This window comes from Lepus europaeus, chromosome 6 (genome assembly GCF_033115175.1).
Source record: "Lepus europaeus isolate LE1 chromosome 6, mLepTim1.pri, whole genome shotgun sequence".
In the NCBI taxonomy this organism is placed as follows: domain Eukaryota; kingdom Metazoa; phylum Chordata; class Mammalia; order Lagomorpha; family Leporidae; genus Lepus; species Lepus europaeus.
Genome location: NC_084832.1, coordinates 130,404,702 through 130,416,825, shown reverse-complemented (window position 1 = coordinate 130,416,825; position 12,124 = coordinate 130,404,702). Strand labels below are relative to the sequence as shown.

At 46.5% G+C, this 12,124-nt stretch overlaps 1 protein-coding gene and 1 pseudogene across 2 annotated transcripts in view; one reads left to right on the top strand and one right to left on the bottom strand.

The window, feature by feature from the left end:
• The window catches only part of NELL2 (neural EGFL like 2), a 482,922-nt gene that overhangs the window by 188,202 nt on the left and 282,596 nt on the right, over positions 1-12,124 (top strand). For both annotated transcript variants that reach the window (XM_062195104.1, XM_062195103.1), the window contains exon 4: positions 11,232-11,382. In XM_062195104.1, coding sequence (XP_062051088.1) covers positions 11,232-11,382 — 151 coding nt within the window. The remainder of the gene's footprint in view (positions 1-11,231; positions 11,383-12,124) is intronic.
• Positions 8,660-8,854, bottom strand: LOC133762015 (translation machinery-associated protein 7-like; annotated as a pseudogene).

Below are 12,124 nucleotides of genomic sequence, written 5' to 3'. Positions count from 1 at the left end.
TTGGTGTCCTCTTCCAATTCTTTCTTTAAGGTTTTGAATTTTCATCATAGAGATCTTTAACATCCTTGGTTAAGTTTATACCAAAGTGTTTGATTGTTTTTATAGCTATTGTGAATGGGATTGATCTTAGAAGTTCTTCCTTAGCCGTGGCATTGCCTGTGTATACAAAGGCTGTTGATTTTTGTGCATTGATTTTATATCCTGCTACTTTGCCAAACTCTTCTATGAGTTCCAATAGTCTCTTAGTAGAGTTCTTTGGCTCCCCTAAATAAAGAATGATGTCGTCTGCAAAGAGGGATAGTTTGAGTTCTTCCTTCCCAATTTGTATCCCTTTAATTTCTTTTTCTTGCCTGATGGCTCTGGCTAAAACTTCCAGAACTATGTTGAATAGCAGTGGTAAGAGTGGGCATCCCTATCTGGTACCAGATCTCAGTGGAAATGCTTCCAACTTTTCCCCATTCAATAGGGTGCTGGCCGTGGGTTTTTCATAAATTGCTTTGATTGTATTGAAGATTGTTCCTTGTGTACTCAATTTGCTTAGATTTTTCATCATGAAAAGATGTTGTATTTTATCAAATGCTTTCCCTGCATCTATTGAGATAATCATATGGTTTTTCTTCTGCAGTCTGTTAACGTGGTGTATTACATTGATTGATTTGCGAAAATTGAACCATCCCTGCATACCAGGGATAAATCCCACTTGGTCTGGGTGGATGATTTTTCTGATGTGTTGTTGTATTCTATTGGCGAGAATTTTATTGAGGATTTTTGCATCTATGTTCATTAGGGATGTAACATTCAATTTTAAACTCTATTCATCAGGCTGGCACTGTGGCGCAGTGGGTTAAAGCCTGGCCTGAAACACCGGCATGCCATATGGACGCCGGTTTGAGACCTGTCTGCTCTACTTTCTATCCAGCTCCCTGCTATGGCCTGGGAAAGCAGTAGAAGATGGCCCAAGTTCTTGGGCTGCTGCACCTGCATGGGAAACCCAGAGCAAGCTCCTGGCTCCTGGCTCCTGGCTCCTGGCTCCTGGCTTCGAATCGGCAGCTCCAGCCATTGCGGCCAATTGGGGAGTGAGCTATCGGATGGAAGACCGACTTCTTTCTCTGCCTCCTCTCTTTCTGTGTAACTCTCTCAAATAAATAAAATAAATCTTTTAAAAAAATAAACTCCACTCATATACTCAGCGTTCCTAGCCTGGAGTAATGAGCTCGTTGGGCCTGGTCGTTGGCAGGGTCATGCTTCCCAGGCCCTGTCTAAAGCTCTGCGGCAGGCTCCAGTCTGTGTGCTGAGGTGGTCAGGTGTTGTCCGAGCTGCACAGGACCCACGCTGAGGACCTGGCTTCTGTGGTGCGTTAGCAGGGGCAGGAGGTGTCTTCTATTCACACAACCAACAGAGCCTCGTTGTTTATCCTCCAGACCTTGGAAAAAAGTCCATTTAACAAAAATTTGCTGAATCATTCTGTCTTGTGCTCTCATTGCTGGCAACTGTTGGGGTAGAAGAGAAGTATAGTACAAAGCTCTTGGCTTCAAGGAGATTAAAGTCAGTGCATCTGACGATGTGTGACTGGCATCTTGAGCAGTTAGACAAGGAACAGAACAAGGTTCCCCACTGAAAACTAACGAGAGTGTGCAGGAGATGCCCAGCTGTGATGCTCGGGAAGGGCAGAGTGCTGGCAGGAAGCTGGGCTAATGATGTGAAATCCCGACTGTGCTGAACCCCGGGAGTATGGTCACAGTGCTTCTCCTTTGTGCTAAAGAGGGGAAAACATAGTGAAGGCATAGCTCTGGACCACTTTGTAGGCATCCAGATTTTGGGCTGAATTGGTTTTTCTTTTTTTCTTTTTAAAATCTGATTTTACACAGCAAAAGAGTGAAGGAAGGCATGGACAATTGTGAAGTGTCCTGAGCATTCTCAGCTGACATCCACCCCAGCACTGGTGTTGGGACTGAGAGGAGACAGATCTGGTGTTCCTGCTTGGCTCCTGAGGGCCTGATGGGAAGCCCCCCGACGCCCTGACTGAGGTGGACTGCAGCAGGCAGGGCCTGACGCCCTGACTGAGGTGGACTGCAGCAGGCAGGGCCCGACGGGAAGCCCCCCGACGCCCTGACTGAGGTGGACTGCAGCAGGCAGGGCCCGACGGGAAGCCCCCCGACGCCCTGACTGAGGTGGACTGCAGCAGGCAGGACCTGACGGGAGGCCCCCTGATGCCCTGACTGAGGTGGACTGCAGCATGCAGGGCCTGACGCCCTGACTGAGGTGGACTGCAGCAGGCAGGGCCCGACGGGAAGCCCCCCGACGCCCTGACTGAGGTGGACTGCAGCAGGCAGGACCTGACGGGAGGCCCCCTGATGCCCTGACTGAGGAGGACTGCAGCAGGCAGGGCCTGACGGGAAGCCCCCTGGCGCCCTGACTGAGGTGGACTGCAGCGTGCCTCCTGCCCGTGGTGCTTCACAGTGCTATTTTGTTTCTTGCAGTGGAAATCATTATCATCGGAGTGCAGCTCCATTTTGATAGGGTGATTAATCATGATAACTGATACTTCTGTCTTGTTATTCTGAAATAATTTGGTTATTATAATTAAAGAAGGATAAAAGCAGAACAAACTCCCAAAATTGATGTTTCAGGTCACGTTGGGTGGAAGATGCAATTGTCCATTTCAATACTTGGGCTCTGTATAATTGATGGGGCACCATGTTTTGTCCATGTGGCTACTTAGCTCACATCCTCTTAGCATCTGCTTGTGCAGTCTGAGGTTTGCATAGTTCATACCTCTCACATTTTTTGGATGGAAAACCATGTGACAGAGCTGCATCCTCTGTTCTTATCAATTAATGTGTATCAGTGGAACACTAAAGATGCATCAGAGAAAACTTATCTTGATCGTATTACATTTTCTTTCCTCTTCACACTAATCAATCAGTGGACTAGAGCCACATCCAAATTGTAGCACACATGTAGATAGAAAGGTTGCCAACTGTTTGAAAGAACATGTTTGTCTCTTCCAAGGGACTGTGTTCATTAGACCTTGAAGAAAAGAAAGGGATGGCTTGTCATTCAGTTTACATTTCTAAGGAATCAGAGGCCTGCCATTGTGACATAGTCTTCCTGCAGCACTGGCATCACATGTCGGCATCCTTTTAAGTCCCGGCTAATCCACTTTGATTCCAGCTCCTTGCTAGTGTGCCTGGGAAAGCAGCAGCAAATGGCCCAAGTGCTTGGGCCCCTGCACCCATGTGGGAGACCTAGAAGAAACTCCTGGCTCTTGGCTTTGACCTGGCCCAGCTCCAGCCATTGTGGCCATTTGGGGAGTGAGCCAGTGGATGGAAGAACTCTTTCTCTGTGTATCTATCCTTCACTCTTTATCTCTGTAGCTCTGCCTTTCAAATAAATAAAATAAATCTTAAAGAAATTATGTGGATTTCTATTTTGCAGTTAGATTTCCTCCTTTAGTAGTTGAACACTTTAAGATGTGTATGTATGCTTAAGATACAGCTGGGAACTGTAGACAGGGTTATTTCAAAAAGAAAAGTCACCTAATTCATGAATTTATAAATTGTGATGTTAAAGGTTAGTAATTTGTTAATTTAAACACTACCTCATTCACCACAAATTGGTGTCAGTCAACGCCAGGGGAGCATAGCCTTTTCATGTATTTCTAAGGGAAAAATGGATAAGAACAAGTTTAATAAAAAAAAAAAATTCAGGCAATTCATTGATTTATGGTTAAGTGGCTTCAATCAAGGCAGAAATATGAGCTTTAAGTTAGGAGAGCACATTGGTTTTATTTTCCTTGTGCATTTAAGACTTGGTTTATGACATGAGCTGACAAATTGTGGATACCCAGTTTGGATTCAGCATGATACCACATTTTGGATTGGTTTAAGTAAAAGTCCATCTAACTACTAATTGTTAAATGTGCTCGGACGATGATGTTCAGACTTCTGTTTCCGGTGATGGTGCCGGATCTACAGTCGGTTAAGTTTGTGACAGATGATGTCATTGCTGTCATCATCGTCTTGCTTGCTGTTTCTGCTCAGTTGATCTTAGGCTTGATGAGGACGGCAGTTGTAGGAAGACATAGGAACAAGGCAGGCTGTTTGCCTGGGTACCTTCTCCATTTTGTTGGTAACTTTCTGATGACTTCTGAGGGAGTGTGAGGGCTTCACGCCAGCCAAACGTGTCAATCTCATCTTAAACCCAAGTGCCAGTTAATTTAAACCTACGGAGCTCATTATGATGGTGAATGAATTGGAATACAAAGGGTAGTGGACGAGCTGTGTGCTCTCTGATGCCAAGTGAACAGTTGTCAGCAATACAAGTCAAATGGAATAATCTTAATAACTTGTATTAAGTCTGCATATACAAAATTTAATACTTTAATTATAAGCCCCAAATTATATAGGCATTTTAGTTTTCAGTATTCTCTAATTCTAATTACATTTTGTTCTACTTTATCCATGAAAATTTCAAAATGTGAGTCAAATGACTCGGTTAAGGTCAGCCATTTAGCTGCTGGGACCAGCATGGAAATGCAGTTCTTGCCTTTTTTGTTAATGTGTATGCTTCCCATTTCTCAGTTTATCAGTGTATGTGTCTGGATGCTCATGACATGAAGCAAACACGTAAGTTTTTTTTTTTTTTAAGATTTATTTATTTATTTGAAAGTCAGAATTACACAGAGAGAGGAGAGGCGGGGGCGGGCGGGGGGACTTCCATCCAATGGTTCACTCCCAAATTGGTCGCAATGGCTGGAGCTGCGCCTATCTGAAGCCAGGAGCCAGGAGCTTCTTCCGGGTCTCCCACCTGGGTGCAGGGGCCCAAGAACTTGGGTCATCTTACACTGTTTTCCCAGGCCATAGCGGAGAGCTGGATCGGAAGTGGAGCAGCCGGGACTCAAATGCGCCTGTATGGGATGCTGGCACTGTAGGCAGCGGCTCTACCTACTACGCCACAGTGCCAGCCCCTCACTCATGCTCACTGTAGCCAAATTACGGAAATCTCTTAAATGTCCATCAGAGGATGGGTGGATAAAGAAATTATGGTATATATATATATATATATATATATATACACAGTGGAATACTGTTTGTTTTAGATTGAAGGAACTTCTATCATTTGTGACACATGGGTGAATCTGGAGGACTAAGGCTAAGTCTAATAACCCAGGCACTACCACACAAATGTTGCATGACCTTGTTTATATGTGGAATCTTAAAATCTTGAACTCTTGGAGGCAGGGAGGAGAATAGTGGTTGCCACCGGCTGGGAGATGGTGGCAATGGGATGAGTAGGTTCTGGGGCTCTGATGTACAGCTCATAGTTACTAATATGGTATCAGTATAATGCTGGGAATGTGCTGAGTATAGATTTGGAATGTTCTCGTAATTTCCTATGTCTGTGTATGCTAATGTATCATGTTGTACACCTTAAGTATGTATGTTTTTACTTGTGAATTACATCTCAGTAAGCAGACAAATTAAGCTATGGGAAAAAAAAAAAAAAAAGGAAGCTAAAGCTGCAACCTCCCTCTTGTTTCCAGTAAGCAACCGTGTTTGCCGCCATGTATGTAATTGTATTTCAGCAGTTTATTTTAGAAATAAGTCAGTCTTTGTCTCTATGTTAACCTTGTACATGAGGGAATACATAGCACGATATTTAAATTCCTAGGAACTGTTAGTACATTTGCGTATGAAGACTTAATCCATCCTAGGAGTCTCTAACTTTAAGTGAATATTTCGATGTTATTGCTTCTGAGATGCTTCATTATTTATTTATAATTGTTTCAGAATGCCAGTAGTTGTAGTTTTAGTGGGATTTTAAAGATTGATACCTGTTAAAACTAGAAAACATGGAAATGAATTTAATTTTAAACTCAAGGAGTTCTCCAGTTGCAGAGACCCAGCCAGCTTGGGCACCCTGTACAGGTTCCCTGTGGAGCTCAGGTACAGTCTTCCAAGGGCACTGTTCTGAGCATCTGTCCTCTGAAGAGGCCATCAAAATGCTTTGTCTGCCCTGATTTTTTTTTTATTTGCTTATTTATTTATGTGAAAGTTGGAGTTAAACAGAAAGAGAAGGGAGAGAGAGAGAGAGAGAGAGAGGTCTTCGATCCATTGGTTCACTCCCCAATTGGCTGCAACTGTCGGAGATGAGCCGATCTGAAGCCAGGAGCCAGGAGCTTCTTCCAGGTCTCCCACACAGGTGAAGGGACTCAAGGACTTGGGCCATCTTCCACTGCTTTCCCAGGCCACAGCAGAGTGTTGAATTGGAAGTAGGGCAGCCAGTACTCGAACCAGTGCCCATATGGGAGGGATACCAGCACTGCAGGTGGCACCTTTACCCGCTATGCCACATCACCAGCCCCTGTCTGCCCTGATTGAAAGGAATTTGTCTATGTTGATTTTTGTCCATAAAATAATGGTCACGTATAGTCCTCTAGAAGCAGAGAGTGGAAGGCAGGATTACCTGTTAGAAATATGTTGATTGCCAATATCTTTGAGTAGTTTTCAAGCTTGGAAACTCATGTTTGGAGCCCAGAAAATCACCATGATGGTGTGTGGCTCTTGGTAGTTTACATGTATTCTGAATATTATATGGCACCGTAATAATGGTGAGCTTTGGAATCCTCATAGCTAACCCACGTTTTGCTTCTCTGTATTTGATTCTCGTTTAAAAAATTTATTGGAAAAGCAGATAGGATGACAGAGAACTGTCTTCTATTGCCCACTCCCCAGTTGCCCTCAACAGCCAGGACTGAGCCAGGCCTAGAACTGGGTACTAGAAACTCCGTCCAGGTCACCGTGGTGGGTGGCAGAGACCCAAGTACTTCGAGCACTGTCTGCTGGCCTCCAGGGTGCACATTAGCAGGAAGCTAGAAATGGGACCTCAAACACAGGCATCCGGTGTGGGCGTCGGGATCACTGTGCCAGGTGCCCCCTGTCTATTCTTAGCAAGGATCTATGTTAAGAAACTGCTTATAACGACCTTAATGAAATCTTAATTCTTGCCACATTAATGATAACAAAAATAGAGTAAAAGTCATCTTTCTGTGGTGGCTTCTCTGACTTGGATTTTTGCTTCGTGCCAGAACTGGCTCTTGGAGTAATAAGCGTGGGGACTCAGAGATGTGTCTGAGCGTTCTGTCATCCCGAGATGGAAGCAGAGGTCAGGAGTACTAATTCTGTTAATTGGACAATGAAATACACACAGTAAGGTGATGTTTCTTAAAAAAAAAAAAAAAGTCACTACATAAAGATAGTTACTTAAGGAGCCAGCGCACCTGAGGGTCCTGGGATTGAGCCATGCGGTGTGTCCTTTCTTAGGTTATTAGCTGAGGAGAAATGGGCGTGCTCTCAATTCTCACGGAATTGCTCCTGTTTGACAGGAATGAGCGGGAGTGCTGGCACTGGAGAAGGTCTCTGATGACGGTTTCCCAGCTGTTGTCCAGCTAAAGCTTTGTCTGACTCACCTCTAAACACCTGCCTGCTAAGCAGATGTTACGTGGCCCTGCAGAAAGTAGCAGACCAAACGCCTTGAGTGTTTTCCGGAATTGTTGCCATGACCGTTGTTTGACTGGACCACCTCCCCCTGTTGTTGGCCATTGCTTGGCTTGTGTTTTACTTTCAGGAGTCTACTGGTAGAGCTGTGCTTCACCTCCTGTTGCAGTTCTTGGAGAAGTGCTTCAAGGTCTTGATCCCATTTGTCTGAAATTTCCATTGAAACTTCTGTTATCTGCAGCTGATCTTGGCGAAACACTTTCAGCACCCATGAAGTAGGAGGTCTCCCACTTTTATTTTTTGGTCACAATTGTGTACACTGGATCAAGTATGATGTCTGTGTTGTTGGCTACTTTTTCATTGGTTCTCTTCCATTCGGGCATGAAAGGATTATTTTCATGTAAATTGGTGTGCATAGTCTCCAGCTGTGAGATTCATCTTTAGCATAGTCTTGTCTCTTTTTTCTATTACGTTGTTTAAACAGTTTCTCTTTAACTTGAGAGAAAGAAATAGGATTCTCATCCTTGGATTCACTCCCCAAATGCCTGAAATGTGTGGGGCCGGATCAGGCCAAAGCTGAGAGTGGGGACCCAGTTCAGGTCTCCCACATGGGGCGCCGTCCCTGCTGCATCTCAGGGAGCTGAGCCAGGGCTTGATCCCCAGCACTCAGAGCCACCTGCCTTAGTACAAGCTGTCAGATCTACAAGTGCTCACATCTGTGCTTGGATTTCAAGGACTTTTGTCACCAAACTTTAACTTGTTCTAACTCGGAATGCATGCATGGTTTTTTCCTGTTGCACATTTCCATGAACTGTTTGAAGAGCCCTTGTGTGAGGGTAAGGGTGATGATCACCTGAATTCCCAGACTTCTTAAGTGTTCTTTGTGTTTGCAGTTTTTCTTTCTTCAAATAACCCTCATGTTCCCCAAGAGATTCTCCTACATGCAGATTGATAAGTTGGCTTTTTTTTTTTAAAGTACAGTGGGGTTTATTCCCCTTTTTACAAAATTTTATTTGTAAATGTACAACAGGCTCCAAGATAACACTTAACTCTTAACACTTCATTCTAACTACGAGTGGCATAAGATGTTGTGGCCGGGAATCGAGATGTTTGGCTAGGATGCAGTCAAGGGCACCATCACTTCAGGCACAAGGAACAGCTTACTTTTTGCCAGATTTCTTAATTCCACCTGTGGCCAGGGGGCCCTTCCCCGCTGCCTTCGCCTTTAGCTCCTCGAGTTTCTTCTGCTCCTCTTTCTGTTTTTACTTGAAAGCCTTATCTTCCTCATCCATCTCCTTGGCCTGCTTCTTGGGCTGTTTCAGGGGCTTCTTCTTGCCACCTTCCAGGCCGGACATGGCGCCTGATGAGTTGGTTTTCAGGGGTTTGTTTTCCATTCACCACATCGCCCTCTCCACATCTTCAGCTGTGGTGCACAGGTGGAGCACGTTCTGTTCGGGCCTTTCTTGGTTCACCTTGAGAACCAACTGTGCAGAAATGTCATTTCATCTGAAATCAAAACACAAAGTCGAGAACGTTCTTCACCCTCCCACGGACCTGACTCGGCACGCAAGGGTAATACCACGCAGACTGAGGGTTTTCTGTCATGGCGAGCATGCAGCTACTTCAGAGTCTTCTTGGAGCATTTCATCCCTGAAGTTCCGCCTTGAAAGGAAACTGGCTCATGTTTCTCTTGCTGTGTGAGCTCAGGCTCCCTGGCCAGCCCATGGGTCTAGCCCTCCTCTCAGTGGGGCTCCTCTCTGGCCTTGCTTTCAGTGGGTATCCCTATGGGTCTGGCCCCTTCAGGCCATGCCCCCCTTTCTGTGTGTCTCGCATTTGCATCCCCATCTGTCACCCTGCTCTGAAAGACAAAGGGTGCTGCTCAAGCTCCACCTGCCCCAAAGCAGAAGACAATGAATATTTATAACATTTTAATTTGCATTAAGCTATCAAATGAAAATGAAGTAATGCAGTTTGTGAAAGATTCACGTTTGTGCAGAATAGAGTGGATTAAAACCAAGCATAGATGAAATCACTCTCACAGAGGCGTCCTTTGTGTGCTTACTGATGAGGGTAGAGCACTTGGAAGTCAGAGGAATTGTGTGGAATTCCTTCCCCAGCCGCCTCTCTCCCCACTGCTGCAGCCGGGGGACAAACATTGTGTTAACCACAGCAGAAACTGCAGATGGTCACGCTTTTGGGTAGTGACTGAGGAGTGGCGATGTGGATGTTCCTTTCCCTGAAAGCATTGGACAAATAGCCTGAGCGTGACTTCCTGGTCCTGGCTTAGGTCCCTGTCCTGAACAGGGGGCCTGTGATGGATCAGGCAGATGGCACATCACCCATTCTGGCACTGAGGAAATCCAAATGGCAGATGGGAGAGTTTGACCAGGAGGTGGAGTTGCTATTGGCAGTGAACTTAACAGATGAGCATTCCGTGGGTTTGCAGTCCTGCCTTGCCTGGTCCACACTTGTCCAGTAGTTGCTCTGATCACCTTTTCCAGCCATGTTGCACACTTTCCTGCTCTGCTTTCTCCCGCCCTGTGCCTGTGACCAGGCAGTCATTCTTTCCTTTTCCTCAGGTGAACCTGCAGGTGCTGGGCTGCCCTCCCTGTGGCCCAGTGTGGTTTGCCTCTGTCTGTTCATAGCTCTTCTTCCATCGCATTGACTTGTCCGTGCTTTCCTCTGCTTTCTGGTGTCTCGAGGGTGTCGTGCATTCCAGTGGTGGACACTGACCAGGGTTCCATGTTCAGTCTCTAGACCGTGGGCCTGGAAGGAGGGTTTGTGGATGGACCCTGCAGTCCGTTACGCCGAGGTGACTTCTGGGGTTCCCGCTGAAGTGCCCTGGAGAGTGTGCAACTGAGATGTGCTTCCTGGTGTCCCAGTAGCTGGGGATTGGAGCCACAAGTATTCTGCAGATCCGGCTCCGGGCCCTGAAAGCTCTGGGCCAGGAAGGCTGTACTCGCTAAAGGCCAATGGGAACGACTCAGCAGGCAGAGGTACAGGCGAGAGGAGGATGGGACCCTCCCCCACCCGGCGTTGCTCTTACCTCGTGTGTGGTGAGTGGCGGGCTAGCCCTGTCCACTCAGCCCTTTCTTGTCCATAGTGATGGCCTGAAAACCTTCTGGGCCTCAAGCTAGTCATGTGGAAGTGCAGGGGACAAGTTTTCAGGAATGCAGTCTCTAGTATTTCAACAAATGTGCTGTGACGATTTGATCTGAAAACTGCATCCATTGCACATAAGGCAGAGAGTGACTAATTTCAGTGATCTTTTAAAACATTATTTATAGCAAACCTTCTGGCTAAAGGCACCAGCGTGGAGGGCGGCATGTGGATTTAAATCTGGCTTCCTGTTGTGAGGAGTCAGGAGGAGCGAATGGTCCAGCGCTGTGGTTTGGTCCTATTCCGGAAGGCGCACCTGTGCTCACAGCTGAGCCCGCGGGCACAGGAGCACTTACACAGAAAGCGTGGGTGCGTCGTCTTTGTGTGCCTCAGAGGTGGCGTTTTTGAAACTGATCACTGAGACACCAGTTCAGTAAGTTATGTGCTTTTTTTACTATCCTGAGCGATCAGTAGCACAGTGAACTCTGTCACATATTCACAGGACTTAGCCCAGAGCCTGGCACTTGGCGTTTGTCTGTTATTCCTTGAGTAGGTCTTTTGAGAAACATGTAACAGGTACTTTATGAAAGCGAGTTCGAGTCCATACTTAGCATGTGTTTATTTCTGTTTTAGATACTCCAAGAAGCATAAAGGCATCCACTGCTACAGCTGAGCGGTGTTTTCAGAAGCTGAGAAATAAACATGAATTCACTATTCTGGTGACCCTGAAACAGAGCCACCTGAATTCAGGAGTCATTCTCTCCATTCACCACTTGGATCACAGGTGAGTGCAGCTGCCACAGTTGTCTGAGATTCCAGGAAACATGTTCTAAGAACACAGTAAGGAGAGGCAACAGCCAACATGTGGTTGGGGCGAGGCTGCTTGCACATGGAGAGGCTGTACTGTGTCGTAAGGAGTCACAGGCACGAGCCGGCCTTTAGGGCTTTGGGGCTGCTGCTGTTCCCTGGCCCAGAGCACACCGAGCTCAGCCCCAAACCGTCCCTGTACTTGTGAGTGGTTAGCCACAGAATTCCTTCCCTCCCTACCCCCTTCCTTCCTCTCTCTGTTTCTGTCTCAATTTTTTTTTTTTTGTTTCCTTCCTCCCTCCCTGCCTTCCTTTCTTTTTGTCTGGGTTTGGAGTTGAATCGTCTTGCAGTTTTAGTTGCTGGCTTCCTCCCCTCCTAGGCTGTGGTGGGCGCAGCTGTGTTCTGGTCCTGCAGCTCCTTGTAGTAGAAGGCAGCGTCCGGCACACTTGTGCGCATGATGGCGGGGGTGGGGAGGGTGAGGGTGGAGAGGAGAAGAAACTCATTCAGGGCACTTGGCCTGGACTGAAGTTCTCAGGAGATGACCCCACGCGGCTTCACAGGGTCTCTCTGGAGGGGCACCCTGGTTCTGACAATGAGCATTTGTTGACGTTCGTGTTTTGAATACCTGCTGTGCTGCACCTTGGTCAAGTCAGGTAGCCTCTCTGTGTATCACCTGCCTCCTCTGTAAGCTGGCTGGTAGCAGTACTGATTCACAGGTC